At 43.1% G+C, this 23,019-nt stretch overlaps 1 protein-coding gene across 1 annotated transcript; it reads left to right on the top strand.

Moving 5' to 3' along the window:
- The first annotated feature begins 223 nt into the window (after positions 1-223).
- Positions 224-586, top strand: LOC128901177 (feather keratin 4-like). The gene has a single exon (XM_054183015.1). It carries the CDS (start codon positions 224-226, stop codon positions 584-586), a length of 363 nt encoding a protein of 120 aa, XP_054038990.1.
- Positions 587-23,019: the final 22,433 nt, after the last annotated feature.

Below are 23,019 nucleotides of genomic sequence, written 5' to 3' on the forward strand. Positions count from 1 at the left end.
ATCCTTAATGAGGCTTTGCTGAATTCTATCAGGTTCTCAAATCTTCATTATTTCTGCATAAGAATTGCAATCACACTTTATACTTAGCTGTGGAAGAGTAACTTTCTGAATATTGTATGGTTTGAATAAATGAGGGCTCTGCTTTGCAAAGGCACCTGCACTGTCAATCCTGACCCCTGCTCTCCCCACCCTGTGTGTTTCAGACTTACTTCCAGCCAGAAAGATGAGTTCCTACAAGCAAGTCTGCAACTACGGCAGCTACTCACCCTGTGAGGTGACCTGCCCACAGCCATATGCCAACGCCTGCAGCCAGCCCTGCGTCACCTCCTGTGGAGACTCCCGTGCTGTGGTCTACCCACCACCTGTGGCCATCGTCTTCCCAGGCCCCATCCTCAGCTCTTGCCCTCAGGAGAGCATCGTGGGCTCCTCAGCCCCACTGGAGATAGGCAGCTCCTTTGGCTATGGGGGTGCCTTGGAAGGCCAGAACTCCTTTGGGTCCAGTGCCTCCCTGGGTGGCAGGTACTCCTACCCCTGCTATTCCCGCAAGTACACGACTTACAGCCGTGGGAGCTGTGGGCCCTGCTGAGACCTGCAGGGAGCTGGACACAGCAGGGACTTGAGCGAAATCTCAGTCCACGAGTGAGCAGTGAGACTTGGCTTTCAGAGGGGCAGTGTACCAGGCTGCAGTGGGGGGTCCTTAGGGGCTCGGCACTCTCAGCCACCCTGAGAAACAAGCAGAAACACTTGATTTCCCTTCCTGTTGGATTAGGTATTAACAAGACCCCAACTCTGTGTTTGAGGGGCTGTTTATGTAAGAAATATAGAAAAGGCTTTAGTTTAAATTCAAGTGTTCTAAGCATCAGTGCAAATTAGATTCTGTATGTTCTAGCCTTTCTTCATATATGGACTGATTTTTCATGGCTTTTGAGATATATACGCTGCAAATGCAACGAAGACAAAAGATCATCTTACAAACTGCAGCCCTCAAAGATGACAACCACATCCACCCCCAGCAAACCCTGCAAATGTATTCTGTACTCTCTGGATTGTCATGTTCTGCTGCTATGAAGCCCTTCTCTTGTTTCAATTAAAGTTTCTATTGCATCACAACATTAGCCTTCTGCTTTCCTTTTCTCCTCAGCTTAAAACTGTTGGACAATGATGCTAAAATGATGCCTCATTTGAGACCCAGGGTCCCCTAGGTGTTAATCAACAGCAAAGGACAAGATGTCCTGGGCTTTATGTGCATTGTCCACTTATTTGCAGGATGTGGACGTCCCTAAAATCTTTTGTAACTATTAGTGGTGAAAGTGGTGGGATTAAACAGTCACGCTGGACTGTGGATCAGAGGTTATCTTCATCCTCCCACTAGCTTGTGAAGATAAAGGAGTTGCCCTAAATATCTTCACTACGTTTTAAAAGCACATTTGCTGCTTAAGGTCTTCTGCTAATTACAAATGCCAGTATTAGGAATAGATTTCTATCCTGGGAAAGCCCTGGTTCAGCTTCTGCATGGAGCTGGACCCCAACAGTGCAGAGGCAATGGTGTGCAGTTTGATTTCCTCTGGTTATTATGAGCATTCTCTTTTTGCTAAAATGGAAGGGTCAAACCTCTTATTTCCAAAGGAACTGAGTACTTGTGGAAGAAAACTGCCTTTTGTTGACTGCTTGAAAATTATTGCATCATCTGGAAGAGAAACCAGGGAGCTCAGAAGGAAGAGAAGTCTTTTTGTTGAAACAGAAGTAAGTGGATAACAGGTGGAAAGAACACCAGGTCAGTGCTACGCAATATGGCTTTTAATTGACATGAGAAGCAGAGTTACTAACAGTTGCAATAACACAGGCAGTAAAGACAAGCACTTCAGGACCCTTTATATCACAAAAGTTGTCATATCAAGTCATGCATTTGGTATAAGAATTTCTGCTTTCCTTATTATAGCTGGATAATTTCAGTTATATGTCCTATTTTGATCCCTTTATGATATATTCCTTTTAAAGCAGACTATACTAACACAAATGACATTTCCATTATTCTTCTACTGGAGTGTCATGGAAGGCCACAAAACAATGTATAAATTCCTACAACATATTAAACTGAGCATTGTTTAACTTCGAGGGCATTGAGGACACCTCAATACTCGTGGCGCACAGATCTCTTTTTGCAACTGAACATCCAGCCCTTCTCCAGGAACAGTGCGATAAATGCATAGGTGGGAAGGTATAAACAGAAGATGCCAAAAGCCTAAAGTGTGAAATGGAAAACATGCTTATAGGTTGAGCTGGTTGTATTTTAATAGTAAATAGCAAATTTGCTCCAAGATGCAGCTTTAAGACAATGAAAATTTTCAGCTAAAGTAATCTAAATGGGGAAAAATGAGAGTTTGGAAAAGAAAAAGTGGTTAAAAACATTCTGAAGCGTTAAACTTTGACATCTCTCTAAGAAAAATTGCTTTTACTCTCTGCTTTAATATTTGAAAGATCAGATTTTAAAAGGAGATGTTTTCCAGGTGGATTTTTTTCTTCTTCTTCCTTGAAAGATTCCTTTTCTTTGTTAACCCTGACTACTTTTTTTTTCTTTTATCTGTGTGTGTGTGCATGTATATAGCTTTACAGTTTGTCCAGCTCTACCTATAAGCCTGTTTTTCTGGGCACCGCTGAGAGCTCCCAGCTCCTGCTGGCTTCAGTCAGAGCAGTGAGCTCTCAGCTCTGCTCAGGCTCAGACTCAGTTTCCCATCTGTTCTGATCTTCTGCCGTGTTTTCCATATCCTGGTTGCTGTGTGCAGTGAATTCTGATGAAGTATTTAGCATGACCCGCAGCTTCCTCGGCTGTAGATGCTATACCGGCGGGAAGAGTATGGGCTACAATTTCCCCTTCCCAGTAATGAGTATCCAGAATTGTAGGACCTGCTGTAATTGCATACACCCCCATAACCATTTGAGCCTCCAAAAAGAATGGAACCCCTTAAGCCAACAGCATTTCCATAGCCCCTGTAACCAAGATAGCCCCCAGAACCAAATAAGTGACCACCGCCGAGTGGTCCACAGCTGCCCACGACGCTTTCCTGTGGGCAAGAGCTGAGAATTGGTCCTGGGAAAGTCAGGACAACGGGTGGTGGGTAAATGACTGCTCTGGAGTCATCACAGGATGTCACACACAGCTCGTTGCTGGCATTGGCCAAGGGCTGAGGGCAGGTCACGTCACATGGGCCACTGTATGGTATGCACAGGTCCCCGCAGTGAGACATCTCTCTGGAAAACAGGTAGGTCTGAAACACAGGGAGGAGATCATAAAAACACCAGATCCCTAGAAAGTGGTGCACAGCACCCTGCAGGGAAGGTTGCCAACCACCAGTCCCTTCCTGCACCTGGGATGAACACACTACATGGGTAACTGAGAGGTTTGGAGGGCAGCTGGGTGCTCTGCTAAGGCATGTAGATAGGTTGCTTTCTGTAAATAGCTTTAAAAAAAAAAAAAGGCAAGTTTCATTCCAATTCCAAGTTAGACCTAATTCTTTCTGTTTCAAAATATTGTTAGAAATTCTGGCTATTTCAGAGTTCGGCAGAAGCGCTAACTCTGAGCAGAACTGTGTGGAATTTCTGTGGTCGTGCCTGGAGCCAGTGCAGAAACAGGAACCTGCCCTCAGGAGCTCTCTAACGTGATATCCTGTACTTATTAGATGAGTTCCTGTGTACCTCAGGGCACTGACTGCAGTGCATCCTCTTGCCTCAAGGCATAGATTAAATACAGAGTACGAAGCTCCTTTCATTGAAATGTTTGCAGCCAATGAGCCCACTACAGCAAATATTATCATAAATACAATGGTAAATGGCATCAGACAGGGTCTGGAGCTAAAATGGATTGTTTTATAAAGGGGAGAGCTACTATTTGAGATCAGACCTCGTTTCAGCCTAGCCTACTGCTTTCTTATTTACAGATATTCTAGTTTCCTTTAATTTTCTGTAAAAAATATTCAGTGCTGGTGCACTTGATGTGGAGGTGGTGGGTTTTTTTCTATGACAAAATTGTGCCCTATCCTGAAAATTGAGTCTTTCTATGTATTTCCACCTGCCCAGACCTTACACGTGCACAGGAGATATGAATCTGGGTATGCATGAGAAGAGAAAAAGGATTAAAGTTTTAAACTTCAGTAGCTGTATATGAAAGAATGAACATTTGGTTAGATAGCTAAATAACCATCCTAAAAATAAAATCTCCGGTATCAAAGTATTTCTATAGTGAGACTGTACAAAGCAGAGGAGAGAATTTAAACCCCCGTGTACTCAGTGGAAAGTGTCTAAACCCCATATGGGTCTGAGTCCCACATTTACTCCCCCAAATCCATGTGTCAAAGCCCATAACAGACTGCTTGCAGTAGAGACTTTTTCATAGTTATAGCAAACCTGAGAGTAACAAAACTTTACACCAAAATCTAAGATATAAGAGTCAAAAGAATAAGACAAATCAGACTTACTTGATCCGCTGAAGAGAGAAAGTTAGAAGAAGAAGGTAAACAGTCTTGAGCTGCAAGTGCTTTTATACAATTCTTCCAACCGCCTGGGGGCTAGAAGACCTATTTGTTGGTGTTTATCTCATTTACTTGCATATCAGATGTTGTTGCTTGGATGATTCCTTCAACTGCTGTAATTATCTTTCTTAGGGTTAGTTGTTAATTGTGAGCCCCATAGGGTGTGATATCCATCTGACAACTGACTTAGGCTTCTTCATGATCACTAGTTGCAGCTGACAACACATAAGTTTCTTTTCAAAAAAAAAGTGCAAAATTCCTCATGAGATTTCGAAAAGTTTGGCTTGAATTCCTTGGTCAACGTGTTGAAGAAATCCAAATCCTCCAGCTGGAAGCAGAGCTGGAGACTAAATCAATCTGTGGACTTTCCATTTCTACAGAGAATTATAACTTCTTTAGACAAGGAATTAACAGGGTTATCACTGGAAAAAGAGGGCTTTTATCATTTGTACTATGTATGTTTAATTAGAAGAGTTTAATTTAGCACACTACAAGGCTGGTTTTCAAGCTGTTTTTAAACAACATAAGCCCAGATTTTATGCAGGGTAATCCTCTTAGGTACCTCTTCAATTGATAGAGCAAACTTACATCATACAAAGACCAGAAGGTTCATAAATTTAAGACTTTTTGATTTTAGTATAGCGGAGAGAAAATTGTATTCTATGTCAAAGAAAATAACCTTGACCTGCAGAGCTATGAAGGGCCTGCTTAAGAGAATAATAAGATCATGTTTTAAAGTGAAACTATTACTCATTATCAAGACCTAAAACTGCAGCAACATGTCATTAATTTTATTACAGTAGAACTCTGTATCTACAACACGGTAATCACACAGAGGTGCTTTGAAGTCCTTTATTCTGTGGAAAAAATTAGAACAACCCAGATAAGTGTTGCCTAGAGCTTCCTCATAACCACCCCACATAATTTAAGTATAATCTATGCCAGAAAGGACAAGGCTTAAATTGTTCAAGAGTGTAAACAAGAACGAGAGAGGAATGAATTGCAGCAAGGCATGTGTCTGCTGCCAAGCCTGCACAGGAGGCACCCTGTTTCGCATTGACAAACGAAATGGGAAAATGCCAATTCAGAAAGTCATGAGTTGAGAAAGGCCAACCCAGCGGTCAGGGTCAGCAGTGCCACTCACAGCCACCATGGCAATGGACCTTATCCAAAGGTTGGGAGGAAAAGACAGAAGAGTCTGGAGAATGGAAGGTTTCTGCCAAGGCCTTCATAAGTATTGTTATCACAACCAAAGCCTCTGTGAGCGTCTGTCATTTTTGCAAAGCAAGATAACTGTGGGTTTGTTATCACCCTTTATTCTTATCTCAAGGGGATGCTGCCTTCAGCCAGCCCCAAAGTAGATGAGGATGGTGAGGTACCACGTGCTGTGCCAGGAGCACGTTAACATCACCAATAACAAGCACCTAAGTAGACCAACTACTGCCCTGGGCTCATTCCTATGGTGATCACCTGAGAAATTAAAAGAGAAGTAACCAAATCATCCACCACAGCAGGCAGAGATCTTTGAAAGGGCAAAAGCTTTGAGAGGCCTGTGACATGTTGACCTAAAACCTGCCAAGCTGGTTAAAAACTGGCCATTGCAGCCAGTGGAAAGAGTGTGACGTTCCTCCAATAAGGCAGAAGAGAACCCAGAGACTGGAGGTCCCAAAATCTCCCTTTCTGTGGACTACAGAGGGAGTCCAGCTGGCTGGCTTAGCCCTAAGTTAGGTGCCTAACTGCATTTTTTCTCACTTTGCACAGAAAGACTTCTTTGGGGGCAGGAGAGTTGAGTCTCTGTAAGCCTGAAACAAGCTGCAAGGGGCTGTAAGGATAAATCAGTAAATATAGTGGCCAGGAGTGAGTGGATTCCTGACCACTCTTTGACATGATTGATGCCCTTCTGGGCAATCAGCAGAAAATTTCAGATTGACACGTATGGACTTGTTATCTTATTATGTAGACTATAAATTCCAGTAATTGTTAGATGCTCCAGTTATATTGGACACCCTAAAGGGACAGATACTGCACAAAGGCAGGTCATGAGATATTGCCTTTCCTGAGGGCTTTACTGTGTAAGCATAAAATAATAGCATGAAAAATTGCAGCAGCCAATTTTATAGAACTAGTCATGATAGTTATATCTAATAATTAATAGGTGCAAAACCAACAGTGGATGTTAAGAAGCAAAGCTCATGTTAATCCTTTTAAAGCTGACTTAGAAACATTAGCAGTGCCTTTACTAACATTTGCCTTCAACAGTGCTGCTTCCTCTGGTCAGTGGTTTGGTCTTTAGCACTTATGAGTCAGCAGCAATAACAAATGAATAATTTATAGCATGAAAATACAACTGTAGGGATGAGTTTTCAGAGTTCTGGTAGCTTTGATGATAGTTTGCTGACTGCCGCCAGGGGAAAATTAACTCGGTTTTATAATGGGGAACGTGTACGTTGTCCTGTCAGATCAGACCAAGCCAGGTCCCCAACTCTGACCCCCAGCATGCCTTGAAAAAGGCAGGATGGGCACACTGGTGCACAGACGCTGCCTCAGGACCCCAGGAGTGTCCTGGCACACATCCACAGCTCAGGTTAGACTCTGGAATTGTGTGTGTGCCATCAAAAACTTCTAAAGAAAGCATAAGAGCCAGAACTGATGAACTGTATAATAACACATTTTATGTCCTCCAAACACCCATCAATTAGAACTGAATTAGAGTCACCACTGGGACAGATGCCAAGCTGTCATTATGGGGAGCCTTCAGCCTCTGACTGTCTCACAGCTCTTTCTCATTCCTCATCCCTTTCCCAGGAAGCTACATGGGCTTCCTAGCTCAGCTTCAGGAACACCACAGTGTCAGAGCAGAAAATGCCCTGGCACAACCCTCCCACAAGTGCTAGACAAAAGCCAAGTACAATGCTGGAGCATCCTTCAGGCAGAAGCTACATGTAATGCAGCATCTTCCACAGAGTGCTGGCTCCTGGCCAGAGCCACACTCTCAGCCTTGTGCCCAGGGGAGGGCTCGGCCCATGGAGTTAAAAAAAAAGGCTGCCAAAACAAAGTCAAAAAGTTTTCATTTAACAAGGTGACTATCAATTCTAAGGCTTTCAGTCATAGTCTCCTTGGGGAAACATTCCCAATGTTATGTTTTAGAGAGGAAAGATTAGTCAACACTGGGACGTCTTACTCTGGCAATTACCAGGATGGTAATAACCCCCACCACTGCAGTCAGAGAACCATCTTTGTTAACATCTCCTGAAATGCCTGTTCTGAACAAGCCCAAGACTTTCCCAGGCTGTTGCTCCAGGGATCTCAGTGGTGACTCACCATAATCTAGAGATCATTTTGACACACTGGCAGCAAACTGGTCAACAAAGAGAAAAAACATGAGCAAATTAAGCACCGAAACAAAAATATTCTTTATGGCAAGGAGTGATGAGTAATTCCAGGGCACAGAGCTCCATCCCAACCTTTTCTGATGAAGTGCAACCATGAACTTTGTCACTCTCCTGGCTTCTCCATGTTAATTACATCATGTCTTTTTCTCTGTCCGCAAATAGGCTTTGGTCTGCATGTATGTGACGTGTTGTGGTTAGACAGGATTTTGGGTGGCGTTCAGCTCCAGATGTGCAGGTTTGAAAGAATATTTTTAAGTTAGGTGTCTCTAGCTTTCTTATTTGGCGTACGTCTGTTGCTTATGCCACTTGAGAGCTTGGTAATTGACTTTTGTGGGCTGGCATGGAATTGTTACAGGGAGGGAATAGTAACTTGCATCACAGGAGGATGCCTTACCTTTGAAAAATAATATCTCTTGGCTCATTAGCATGTCCTACTGACTCAAGTTTTGGAAACTAAAGAGTATTGCCTTGAAGATTTGCTGGGATGATTCATATGCAAAGATTAAATCTTGATGAGGGATATGGTGCTGTGAGCCCTGTGCTTGCCCAAGTGTGTGGTGAAACATTCCTAACTGCTTTGAAAAAGTTGCTTGCTCAGAATGGAATAATTGTTGATACTTGTCAATCTTTTTAATGTGTTCACAGTATTGGGCTTTGTATTGCGTTTTGATTATAGCTGTTCTAGAGAATACCCATAGGCACAGGTAACCGAGTGCATTGCTCAGGGACAGGTAACTCTGAAGAGGAGTGACAGGAAGGTGAAAGCTTCTCCACTCACCTTGTGGGGCTTTTGTGGGGCCCCACACATCCACAGGGCTTGCACTTTCCTAAGATTTCATATTTAATAGGCTGTTTTGAAAGTTTGCCACTCACTGAGTGTCCCTAACTCAACTGTAAAAATGAATCAGTTCTCCTCCCAACGATCTTTTTTTCTTGCCTTGTCCAGTGTCATGGTTATCTAGTCTTTTCTTGCTGCCAGGCCAAAACTGTCTGTTATTTAATTTATATCAGGGCAGCCAAACATTCAAACTTAGCTGTGGCATTTAGGAAACATTACAATTTATGTTAGTGTCAAAAGATAACAACAGCTGAGTCTAATCCCAGCTTCTCCATGGAAGCAAGTCATTTAGCTTTAGGGCAGCAATTATCTTTTCTATAAAATTGACATAATAACTACCTACTTTCCATAAAATACTAGCAACGGCAAAAAGCGATGAAAAACAAAACAGCTGGGAAAGTGATAGGCAGCAGACTTGGAGTGGTTTCATGGTGAAAGGAAAAAAAGAGATTAAGAGAAGGGACTGGTGCAGGTTTATCACTGGGCTGATCTTCATGAAGAGGCATTGACGAAGACTTTGCAGAGGCTGTGGCATCCCAGCAGCTCTCCTGGGCTTGTGATGGGCAGCAAGGTCTTCAGACACCAACCCAGGCCACGTTCTTGGCTGCTTCCTGATGACCCTGGTGGAGAACACGTACCTAGACTTGCCTGCAGCACACACCTAGACTTGCAGGTAGGTTTTGCAGTCCCTGCTGAGTTTCCCTCACATCAGTCACACAGAGTTGGTTCCACAGGAGGGCAGCAGCCCTAGCATGGAGCTGGGAGACCAGACCTGCATCCCGGCTGGGTCCCGCAGCCCCACCAACCTCACCCTGTCCCCTCAGGAGAGACCAGCCTGCCCCAGAGCACATCCCCCTAGGCTTGGATGGGAGCTGGGAATAAAAAAAGGAATAAAAGAGGAATAAAAATCCTCTGATGGAGACATTTATTAATTGCCACCTCAGACCTTACCAGCCATGGGAAGATGCGTTCCTGCCTGCTACCAAGTGTCTTTGCTTTGATGCTTTATCTAGAGCTGGTTTATTGCTCCGGTTTTCCTGTTTTCCTATGTTTACCTCTCTCCTCAAATATCCAACTAGGATTAGTTGGGTTTGTGGTAGGCAGCTGAGCGGACAACATTGCTAGTTGTGAATGCACAAGTTTTTCTAGCCTGGTAGCTTGGGGCTTGACAAGGTTGCTGCCTGAGTGGTTTCCCTAATAAAAACTCATAGGGTGCTGGGCTTTTAGCCCTTTAAACTACCAAACTCTACTCAATAGAGGGGTAAAAATTGCTTTGCATTTTTTTAAATGTTAAAAAAACCAGCTTGTTTTAAAATGTGGTCACCTGGAGAATTAACTTGTGCTTCTAAAACTACTGGGCTGAGGGGTCCAAATGTACTTTGTGAGCCTCTCTCTTAAACTCAGGCTGATTGGAAACAACCCTACACCTTGATCATTGATGTGAAAGGTATCATCGTAAAACAAAAGAAAAGCAACTTTATAGTGAAAATCATCAGTTTACTAGAAGGAAAACATTCTGAGAATATATGGAGATAAACGTGTGTGAAATCATGACCTTTTTTTCCAAATCAGTTATTACAGAGTCTTGGGGAATGTAACCCAAGTAATATACTATTAACATTATATTAACATACCACTTTACATGTGTAATACATCGGTGTGTGGTTGTGAAGCACCCTGGCTCCCTTTGTTCTGCGGAAGTCTTGGGTTATTTCTGGGTGGGTATAATTGCAAGAATGACATGGTATTTCCTAGGCACCCAAAGACTGTGACTTCAATCATCAAACACATGTACATAGCCATTAGGGGAGACTGAAATTAATATAATCTTTAGTACAAAACCAGCATCTGAAATTACTTGGCATGAGCAGGACACACCTGATGTCCTAAACGGCGTCTGCCTAGAGGGATCCACTGCTGGCACCAGCCGGGCAGACATAGGTACCTGAGGCTTTGACCAGGACATCCAGAAGCAAGTAAGAAACTGGTGCTTCAGGTCCACACGTGACTGTTGACACTCACACGTGAAAATGAGTTCTTTGCAAAAGCAGGCTGGAAAAGTTTTGATGCAGAAATATGAAGAATAGCTTGAATCTGGCTCAGTTCAGTTTGTTTATAGAAAAGAAGGCCTCCAAATAGGAATGGTTCTAAGTTAGAACAGGAGACTCTAAAAATATACATTTTGCTATAATCTAGATGTGCATACTTAGGAAATGCAGAACCACATTTCTCTAAGAATGGGACTTCTGCTCACTGGTTTCTAGACTGCAACCTAGATTGACATCCCATTTTCACACAGGGACCTACAGAGCAGAACCAAATCCTTCATTTTACCTGAGCATCAAGTTTTGAAGGGTCTAGGAAGAGTCTCCAGGCCACATTCTGTTCCTCTATAGAAGGCTGAGTGTCACCGAGAGAGCATTGCAAATAAGTAGCAGAGGAAAAAGGAGATTCAGAAGGCCAATGGTTTGATGCAGCAGCATTTTAATGTAAATGCAAAGTAGAGTAAACATTTGCAGAAAGAATAATGCAGACTAGAAAGAGCATATTTCTAGAGACAAGAAAAGCTAAAATCAATTACCCATCCCAGTGTGACGCATTTCATCGACATGTTCACTTTCCTCACTCTCGCTGAGCCTGACATTCAAATCCCTCTGTGTGCTTTGTTTTAAAACCATGGTCAATGTCAAACTGGGTAGAGAAAGCTAAAAGCAGAGACGCAAGATGCAAAGCCACAAGAATAAAGAAAGCAATAATCTAAGCTAAAGCACTATTAGATGTAGGGTCCTGGTTTTCAGGGGAGCTTCCTTCTCCAGTAGCCATGCCTGTAAATCACATGCCATACTCTTTCACTTCTTTGTTTGTTCTTTTCCCGTGACTATTCTTTGTTTTAGGTGGATTAGATCTTCTTACAGAAGCCTCTCTGGCAAGGATGCTTCCAGCGGGTGGAATAGGTGTAGGAGCGCTCTGGCACGCACTGGGAAGTGCACTGGGGAGTACACGTAGTAGTGCACTTGGTAGCGCACTGGGGAGCGCACTGGGGAGCACACGGAGGAGGACATGGAGGAGGACACGGAGGAGGACATGGAGGAGGACATGGAGGAGTGCACTGAGGCTCGCACTTTGTCACAAACTGCGGGGCACACCGATCGATGCAGGGCTCCACACACTCAATACCCTTCTGTGCTGAAGCAATCCCCACGCCCGACTCTAAGGCACCAGCCAGCTCAGCTGACTCCGTGGAGCCCACAATAGTTTCCTGCGGGTAGGTGGTGAGGATGGGTCCTGGGAAGGTCACGACCACAGGAGGTGGGAATATAATCACACGGGAGTCTGGGCAGGCAATGACGCAGGGCTCATTGCAGGCAGCGGCACGGGGCTCGGGGCATTTCGTGTCACACGGGACAGAGCATGGCTGAGCACACACGGTTTTCTCGCAGGACATCTTTTAGCTCTTCTGTAGACCTGCAAGGTATGGGGAAAGAACAAATTTAGAGTCATAGAATCACAGAATGGTTTGGGTTGGAAGGGACCTTAAGGCTCGTCTCATTCCAACCCCCTGCCATGGGCAGGGACACCTCCCACTAGACCAGGTTGCTCCAAGCCCCGTCCAACCTGGCCTTGAACCCCTCCAAGGATGGGGCAGCCACAGCTTCTCTGGGCAACCTAAAAATTCTATAAAACCAAAGGAGCTGGTAAGACAGGATCAACGTTTGAACTAAGCTCAGGTGAGCCCTGAAGAGACACAAGTTGGTAGATAGGTAGATACCCATTCTGTTCTGCTTTGCTTTGCTCTTCTCCTCTGTGGCCTTTCAGAGCCCAATGCCTTCCTGCCGACACCAAACAACATCTTTGGGGCTACTTCTTAAATAACATCTGCTTTCTTCTACGTAATTTGGACTCCAGAGGGGGAGTTCAGTAAAATTAGGGAGATACAGCAGCAAGCATTGCAGAAATGGAAAACACAGGAGAGGTTTTACTGTGCCAAATTTATGTATTCTCTGGGCTAGGCAGAAAGAAGCGTATAATCCTTGTGTTGTGCATGAGGGAGTCCATCCCTTAAGGATACCAAGTACCATGTTTTTAATGCAGTTAGTTTGTAACAGTTGGCTTTATTACAGCATATTTAGTATCAAGCTCACTTGGAAAAATCAAACAAAGAGCCTTTTGCAAGATCACAAGGAAAAAAATGAAGCACAGCAAAAACCTGAAAGCAGGTGTCCTGAATTTAAATTTCAGAGGGAGTAAAACTGTTCACAAACCTGGACAGAATTCTACGCCTTCTTTCTTTCTTTTGAAATAAATTGAAGGGTGGGGAGGTAATTTGGAAAATGTCATAAAACTACATTTCAGGATGTCATTTCAAACTTATCCAAGTTCCAAATCAAAGCACCAAATGAAGGAGACAGTTAATCTGTTGTTTCAGATTAAATGGAATATTTTGATTTCAGACAAGGAGATTACTTATTTTTTTGTCTGAGTTGCACATTAGAAAAGCCTGGGTGGGGCTCAGTTTGACTCAAGCAATTTTTCTTGGATTTTTTTTCCCTTTTGTTGTTTTAGACACAATGCCAAAATACCCATTATTCACCTAAACTTCTCCTGACCTTAAATACTAATCCAGACACTATCTTCAGGTTCCCACCCTTACATTCTACTACATATCCTAATTCTGTTTTCCTGACTTGACCCGCAAAACCCTCAGCAGAAAGCAAGCCAGAGAAAATGGATAGACAAAAAACAGACATGAAAACATAGCATACAGTACAAAACATTTATAGTGGATAATATATTCTTACACAACCTGTTGAATGTTTTGCATAAGTCCACTGCTTTGCATGAACAGAACAAAACCACCCAAAGCAACTTCCCGAAGAACATACACCTTAAACAGACATTTTCTGGGTTCCCGCTTCCTCTGCGTAGCTGTCCTGACAGGCGATTTAGCAAAGCCCTGGCCATTCAGACCGACAGCGAGTGCCCAAGAGGGTCCCAGGTGGGGCATTTCCAAAGTCAGCCCAGGAATCCAGGGCCCCATGCATGGAGACGCTGTGTCTCAAAACCTGGCTCCAGTCTGAAAGTTGACTGCAGCCATCTCACCATCTCGGTATTTTTAAAGCCTACCTCAATATTTACACCCAATACCTCTGCCCAAAATTAGGTAAAAACTGGAAGCTACAAGGTCAGAAAAACACTGCTGGCTAAGATATTTTAAGGCTACCTAAAGACTATATGCGTTAAATTTCCATAAAGTAATGGAAGTAGGTATCTTTAAGATTATCTAGATTTCAGATGTATTTTTTAATCTCAATCCGTCAGTGCCTTTGGATGAATAATTAGCAAATGACTCTTTCATTAAAATAAACTCCTGAATGTTGCACAGAATCGCAGAATATTAATCCAAAATTCAGCCCAGAAGCAAATGCAAAGATTTCAAAAATAATACTCCTTTTTTTCTTTTTTAGGAAAAAGAAGTTACATCAGAATCCAACTTACTCAGTTCACCGAGGAGAAGTCAAGAGAACCTGCTGGAAGGTTTCTGAATCATGGATGGTTTTATATACCTTCCTGGACCACCGGGCTGATGCAAGAAAATAACGTCATATTTGTGCATTAGGTTCCATTACTCCCCAAACAAAATTTGACACGTAATTACAGTAATTGTTTTGCTTACTGTTTGTGTTGATTACCCTATTCTCACCAGCACGTGACTTGCATAGTCCCATCCCTGGATTCCTTTCATTTCATGATTTTAAGCATCAAACCCGGTCCTGCAGCCCTGGCGGTGGGCAGGCAGCTTACAGGAGGTTCTTGGACTCACGTATGAGCCCTGGCAGTGCTGCAGCCCAGCAGAAGCTCTGCAGGACTCAGCCTTGCAGTTCCTTAGAAAACAGGAGTTTGTTTTCCTTGCTTAACATCATGACCTCCAAGAATGCATAAGAGCCTAACCTAGTATTAGTAGTAAGTGTGCTTGCTAGTTTAAAGCTTGTTAGGATGTGTTTACAGAAAATGTAGTCACTGCATGACTGGAGTGTCAGGATTGCCTTGGAGAGACACTCCTAGCAGAGCCCAGCATTGCCCGTGGTGGCCCGGTTCCTCATTTGATCTTCAAGCCTCTTTCAAGGCAAGAATATAACACAGTGCAAAGGTTTGATGTGTCAGCTACAGCCCAAGTTGAGCATGAAAGGTCTCCTTCTCTGCAACATGACTCCTGGCCAAGCCCAGGAAGAAACACGAGGGGAGAAAGCTCATTTTGGTTAAAGTCGGGTGGTGAGAGGGAGCTAGGAATTGCTCAGTCTGGTTTGGAATAAATCACTCTCTACCTCCTGTCCCTTTCACGGTGGTTTTGGTCACAGCTGCACCAGAAAAATGCTTATAAGTGTGGCAAAGAGTGCTGCGGGAAACTCAAGGTAAGTGAGCAATGTGGTGGCAGAGCTGGTCATTCCCCATTCAATATACAGGTGGGCCAGAGAAAAGAGGAGCAATCAGTTTATTTACGATTGCTCAGGAAGGCTTTGGTGGTAGAAAGGACTAAGAATTACGGCACCGATTTGTGCCCAACTTGACCTGCTGTGATGAAGCAGCAATTCATGCCATGTTTGAAACACAGACCCAGCCCCTTCAGGTGATATAATACTATTTAAATCAGCAAATATGCCCTGATTTAGAAAGGTGAATGTTTGACCAACTTGCTTTAAATAGTATGATTAGGATAACAAATGCAGAGCTGGCTTTTAATCAAAAAAACTAAAGGGATCCAAATTCCCAAGGTGTTTGTCATTGTCTGATTCAGCGAATCACATGGGTGGCCCTGACATATATATTTTAAAGTGACGCTATGATTCAATACTGTGGAGTTTAATACTGGCAACCTGTTATTAACATCATAACACCACAATACTTTGCATGTATAAAACATTAGTGGGTGTTTGCAAAACTATCTGAAAGCATTTCCTCAGAACAATTCCAGTAAGTGTTCTTGCCTAGAGGAGCCTGCAGCATCACTCTGCTTCCAAGAGATAATTGATAGCGTAGAAGTTGCAACAATAATAAGCAAAAAATGTTGTATATGTACAGAAATGAGGGAGGGGAAATGAAGCCAGAAACTGTTCAATGTTTGGGCTGATTATTGTCCCAAAGTCATGGTCCCAACACCATGGTGTGACAACCAGAGCTTCTACCCAGCTGGAGCTGCACCACTAACTTTTACCCCCTGTTCTGGAGCAATGCAGGGGAGATGAGAACGTGCCACTGAGAGAGGATTTGAATAGTATCTGTCAGGTGCTGTTCTTATAGGTGCAGCCCAGCACATCAACCTCTGGCAGCTTTGGAAAAGTCTGGAGTGGCTGGCATTCCTTTCCAGCTCCTTTCAGTGGCATCAACCCTGCCAGGCAATTTTTGCCATGATTCCTCCTGCACTTTTGCTAACGCTCAGCTCACATGGCAGCATCCTCCTGTAGCTTTTGCCCTGTATTTGCCTGTCTAAGAGGCATTTCCAGCTTCAGCTGTTCAGCCTGTGTTATGAGTCTGACGCAGAGGCTCCATGGCAGGAACAGGGCTGAAAGAAGAACTGCTCTCACCCTCCTGGCATGAGCTCGCTTACCCAGAGCAGCTCCAGAGGGAGCTTTTGAGTGAACCCATCATTCACATATATATATATATGTATTTATTCTCTTGCATATATTTATTTATTTACATGTATAAAAGCCGTGATAAGGAAGCAATTGTACAATAACTGTGGGTAAAGAATTTCAGACTGGTGAAGTAACAAAATGCTGTTGTGAACAGGTAAGTTAAATGAATATGAATTGCTTGAGAAGGTGAACATTCTTCAAAAACAGTGCTGAGCAATGCCAAGGGCTTAAAAAAAAATTATTACTTGAAAAAAAACAGAATTATAGGAAATCATTGTCAAAGAGAACTGGTGAGGTTGCCCAACTGATATGCTCCCCTGAATTATTCCTGGAAAAGATTTGCCTAAGCTGTTCATAAAAACGTTCCAGTGCTGGGATTCCATCTTCTCACTTGCAAATCTGTCAGCACCTGGCTGCTGCTGCAATTGGAAAGTGGGGTGGTTTTATTCCCTAAAACTAACCTATCTTCTTCATTGCAATGTGAGATGGTGACTTCATCTCCTGCTTTCCCACTGAAAAAAGGGTATTTTATTGTCTTTCTCCTTGAAGTATTGATTTATGATTTTATACTCCTTCTTATGAGCCTCTCTAAAGTAAAGCAATCAAATATGCTGCATAGCTTCTGTGAAATAAGACCAAAATGAGACTTAAACAAATTCAAGTAACTGCAAGGGTGGTGGTGGTGGGGAGATTTCTCTAATTAGGAAAAACTGTAATTAGAGAAGGAATAATGTGCAAGCATTTAATTATAACTATAATTAACCATTGGAATAATTTGGCAGAGATGAATGATTCCTTACTGACTTTGAATCAAAAACTGGTGTTCAGTTAAAAGGTGTGTGATAGTTTAAAGAGAAATTATGGAACAGAGAGAAAGCACTGGGTAATATTTTCTGTCTCATAATGTCCAGAAGATCTCTCCTGGCCAAAAAAATCTGGAGGCACAAGAATACAAAATATCTGTTATGACTTAAGGTATGACGTGGCACCAGCACCCAGTTTCAAATCCTGCCACTTCCGTGTTTTCATTCCGATTGATAGATTTGCACAAATAGTGGAGAAAGAAAACCTATGTGCATACATGACAGGAGGAAAGAAGGTATTGCAAGATTTCTGATTAAATTAAAAAACCCAATAATATTAAGGTGAGACAATTATGTAATAAACTGCAATTATGTCTATAATGACAATAAAATAGTGTCTACAGTTCATCTAAACACAGGAGACCTAGCTTCAAGTGAGCTAGTGTAGCTACTTTTGGCATTGAAAGAGTTTCTTCCCATGATCTTAAAATCTGGGTAGAGATCTGTGATTCACATTCCTGACACTGTTGCTTTCACAGGGCAGGTGAAGTTCGTGAGGATTCATCATTTTTTATTTGCTTTTCTCTCCATTGCCTTTCCAGACCTCCAGAGACATGGAAGAGAAAGCAGCTAATCTTATTTATTATATTTGTACCTCTGTTTTTCTCTTTTCCCTTGTTCACATTTAGGTCTTATACAGACACATCCATGTTCTTTGTTTTGTCAGCAAAGTAGTCCAACCAGATTCATTCAGACGAGTCATGTTGTTACGGGAAAGTATCTTAATAACAATTAAGAGGAGCAGGGAGCACCACATCAAGAGAGAGCTGAAGGACATGTGTGCACACAAATCTAAATATTCAATGTTTCTCTAAGAAAATTATAAAACCCAGAACCCTTCAAGTGCAAGAATTAATACGTTACAATTAATTAGAGATTACATTGTATGTTCCTGTTTTCAAGAGGATCATGTCTGCCAACCTAGGTCATATTTCTAGGAAGGCACCAACTGATTTACCCCTTTGATTCTGTGCCAGGTGAAACTCCTAGGAAATACTAACAGATGTGGTGCAAAACGTACGTTCCCCCCATCAAACACAATGCTATAGTGTAATGAAGGGGCCCAATTCTCCTCCAGGACACTCACAGATTTCTCAGGGCTATTGGTGCGTTACCCAAAAGATTACTTGAAAATATAAGTTACAAGGTTAAAAAAATAAATAGAGGGTTGAGTTTGAATGCAACGTAGTTTTAATGAGAGAGAAGCACAGGATACATTTGGTGAAGAGGGGCGCCCAGAGCACAAAGGATGTTTCCCAGGGCTTTGGGAAGTGATGCCGCTCCATGCAAAGTCCATTGCTTGGACGTCACCGGGTGGCAGCTGCCCCTGCCAGGTCAGCACAGCCCAGGGCTGCTGCAGCGCCAGACGTTGACCCTTCAGAAATATCCAGAGCCACAGCTTCCTCCACCGAACCTCCTGTAGCCAGAGGAGCCCCCACCGTAGGAGCTGCCTCCTCCGCAGGAGCCCCCAAAGCCCCCACCGTAGGAGCTGGAGCCAAAGGATCTTCTGCCTCTGTATGAGCTTCCAAATGACCTGCTTCCTCCGTATGAGCCCCCAGAGCCAAAGGAGCTACCCCCTCCATATGAGCCCCCCATTCCTAGGGAACTGCCGCCTCCGTATGAGCCCCCCATGCCCAGGGAACTGCCCCCACCATATGAGCCCCCCATGCCCAGGGAACTGCCACCTCCGTATGAGCCCCCCATGCCCAGGGAACTGCCCCCACCATATGAGCCACCCATCCCTAATGAACTGCTTCCTCCATAGGAGCCCCCTGATTCAAAAGCGCCCACTGGCCCTGGAAATCCCCCAATGGGTGATGGGAATGAGGTGCCCACGATGCTCTCCTGAGGGCAGGTGCTGAGGATGGGGCCTGGGAAGGTGACGACCACGGGGGGTGCGTAGACCACGGCACGGGAGTCCCCGCAGGAGGTGACGCAGGGCTGGTTCCAGGCATTCACGCGTGGCTCTGGGCAGGTAACCTCGCAGGGAGAGTAGCATCTACTGCTCACAAGCTGTCCTCCTGAAGACATCTTTTGTGATGTGGCTAAATCTGCAGCACAGGTTAAGGAGTAAAAGTAAAATGTATGTGCAGCTCTGTGCCTTTACACAATCATCGTGACAATACAAGCTGTATGTTTCTTGATAAAAGGAATTGTTTTCTTATAAAGATGAGAACTACTCTTCTGGTGATACCTAACTTTATTCTGAATTAATGTTCTTCGGCATGGTTAAAGCTAAATAATACAGACACAAATACAACTTCTCTTGCAGTCCAATGTAGCTGCCAGTAAGGAATACACCTTTCTAAAGCATCTTCACCTGTTTTAATTCTGAGAGCATATTGTCTTCCACCACTAACCTCTAGTTCTGGTAAGGGCAAATAGTTAATTTATTCATCTCAGATATTGGGTTGTTTTGGAAACAGGATTGACAGACCCTGTAGTTGTAAGCAGAAATCAACAGTGGTTCTTTCCATATATATATGTGTGTGTGTGTGTATGCACACGTATTTTAATAAATGCCAAGCTGTAAGTTTTTAAATTGTAACCTCCTTATCAAATTGACAAGATTTAATTGACACTTTGCCTTTGTGGTTTGGAAGGACAGAGCCACACATTTTAAGACCTGCGCCTACCAACGGTTACTGCTGAATGGCTACAAAAAATTTATCTGCTTAAGAAATAAGATATTGCTGATCATAGCTGACAGCTGATCACAGCTGACATAGAATTCATTCCCAAGTTGAAGACTGATAGCAACATCCCAGTTAATATAAAGGAATTTAAAGAAGGAGTACTTACCAGGCTCACGGAGAAAATCGTACTGAAGTTGTTGGTGACCCTGGAGGAAACTCAGCGCTTTTATATACCCCTGCAGACTGCCGCCAGGATATGCAACACACTTTGGGACATGGGGCAGAATAGTTAGCCAGCAAAACATTTTGCTGTATAAGCCACTTCTAATTGTAATAATTGTTTTGTTATCTGATAATGATTAGTAAATTGGTTCCACATCATATAATATGTGCAACACACCCTTTGTCTTACTTTAATCCTTAAATAGTTTTTGTATTCATTTTATGACTAGTGCCATCTCCTGACCTCATTTGAATTGCAATGGTAGGGAACTGAGCTCCGTTTCCTTTGCAAGGTAAAAGCATCAGTTTGGCTTGGTCAGGAGAAATACTTTCTGTTCTGTAGAAGATTCCATTTAAACTTAGAATTGAACAGAGTTGGGAAAACTGTAAATTTAATCTTTATAGCTCCTTAGATGGGAGTGGTCATTTTTTCTGCCTGTTTAACATCCACCCAAGTAACTGCTTACAGAGGTGCATAATCAAATGACCACTGTCACCCAAGTACAAGGAAGCACTATGTGAGAACACAGAGTAATTTTATTCTCATCCTTCTCCTTTCGTCACCTTTCAGGAGAGCTGTTGTATTCTAACCTGACACACTGCTGTTGTCCAGGAGGCATCGTTTGAGAAAAAATAACATCTTTTTGGATATGGATGCACATAGAGTGTACAAAGATGATTAAATTTAAAACAAAGCAAAACCATCTTGATAATGACAAGGACTACTTTTTTTTTCAAGAAAGCCACAGCAGTATTCCTGGACTATACTTAAAAGCCGCATGTATTAGAAGACAGAGACACAAGTGCATAAATAGGAAGAGATATCTCTAAACAACATTTCCTTTATCAATAACCAGAAACATAGTGAGAACATTAGATGCGATCAATATTTTTGTGTGGTTATAACAGCCAAACATCTACCGGATTTGTGCCAGAGGTATCAAACACCCAACTTAAATGTTGGTTTTTTTCTAAACCAAAGTGAACTAAAGTAAGTCTAGATTTTGACTCTCTGGCACTGCTGTGGGAGGACAGCAACTGCAGCCCATCTGAATCTAAATGGTTGCAGGTTTCAGCCTGTTCTACCTATCATTCTATGTTTAATATTTATGTCGTTATGATGTTTAGGTTTAATGTTTATCTTTAATGTTTATATCATTTATATCACCAGATTTCTGGTGTTTTCAAGCCCATTTAGAAAATAGAGCACAGGCAGCTTATACAGTTAAGGTCTTGCATCAGAATGTGAACGAGTCCTGTCAGGCATCAGTGAGCACCTTTTGATTTGACAGTTTTGCCAGTCAGCAATTCTTCGTTAACTCCTCAGTTAATGTGAATCCTCCTGGTTTCTTACAGCTGGGTTGAGAAATATCCATTTATAGGAAAAACCCTGGGCGCTGCTGCTGTTTGTCATGTTTCAGCATCACTGGCAAGCAGTAGCACTTCTATTAACTACCCAACTATTTTCAATCCAGATTTTGAAGAATAAAAATGGAATTTTGTGTACGAAACCTGTTTATCAGCTCGATATAACCCTTGCACGCACCTATACTCATTCCAGTTTCAAATCCAGTAAGGGCCAGGGACAATATCAGCTGCTCCGTGACTTTGTCAGGCTCGGAACATAAAATAAAACACAAGGTGTGTAATGCTTGTAACGTGACTTGGAATTAAGAATAAAGTTGTGATCACATCACTTATGAGAACAATTAGAACAATTAAAGAAATAATCCATACAGCAAAACAGTTTGGCAACGTGTAGGAAGCTCTTGCACAAAGCGTGGCTCACATCCCACTGGTGGTCTGAAGAGGTATATAAGAGCGCTCTGAACGCTTCAGTTCCATCGACGACATCTCTTCATCTACACTTCTCCAGTCCTGGTGAGTTGGATCTACTTCATTCTCTATGTGAACCCTAGGAAAAAACTTTCAGTATTTAACTGAGGACTTAGTCTTCTGCAGAAATTGTGATGCTAAGCAATGTTGTTTGCCTTTTTTCATAGATTAATTTTTATAGTAATTTAAATATATACCTTTATAGGCAGAGCTGATGAATTTTAAGACTGGATTTTCACAGGCACTTGGATCAATTCAATATTGTTGGTTAGCTCCAGAGCTGTGCATTATAATCCAACAAAATCTAGAAGATGAACTACTTCCAAAGACACATAGGCTTTGGCTTTTCTCTCCATGATTATCAGTATTTCTAGAGCAGCAGAAAGTACTTTGCGAAGTACCAGGTGTTAGTGCATACATGTTCAGAAGAAGTGTAAGAGAGACGAACTGGAATCTTTCTAAACACTCTTCTTCTACCCTTTCTTCATGCTTGTGAAAGACATCAGATCTGCAAGCTTTATCCTTTTGGCATTTGGGCATTGTACTGATGCTTTATCTCCTGCTGCAGATTTAGCTACATCACAAAAGATGTCTTCAGGAGGACAGCTTGTGAGCAGTAGATGCTACTCACCCTGCGAGGTTACCTGCCCAGAGCCATACGTGAACGCCTGGAACCAGCCCTGCGTCACCTCCTGCGGGGACTCCCGTGCCGTGGTCTACGCACCCCCCGTGGTCGTCACCTTCCCAGGCCCCATCCTCAGCACCTGCCCTCAGGAGAGCATCGTGGACACCTCATTCCCATCACCCATTGGGGGATTTCCAGGGCCAGTGGGCGCTTTTGAATCAGGGGGCTCCTATGGAGGAAGCAGTTCATTAGGGATGGGTGGCTCATATGGTGGGGGCAGTTCCCTGGGCATGGGGGGCTCATATGGTGGGGGCAGTTCCCTGGGCATGGGGGGCTCATATGGAGGCGGCAGTTCCCTAGGAATGGGGGGCTCATATGGAGGGGGTAGCTCCTTTGGCTCTGGGGGCTCATACGGAGGAAGCAGGTCATTTGGAAGCTCATACAGAG

The sequence above is a fragment of the Rissa tridactyla genome, chromosome 23 (assembly GCF_028500815.1).
Source record: "Rissa tridactyla isolate bRisTri1 chromosome 23, bRisTri1.patW.cur.20221130, whole genome shotgun sequence".
In the NCBI taxonomy this organism is placed as follows: Eukaryota; Metazoa; Chordata; class Aves; order Charadriiformes; family Laridae; genus Rissa; species Rissa tridactyla.

Coding starts and splice junctions, on each gene's coding strand:
- LOC128901177 (XM_054183015.1), top strand. CDS start 224: ATGAGTTCCTACAAGCAAGTCTGCAACTACGGCAGCTACTCACCCTGT.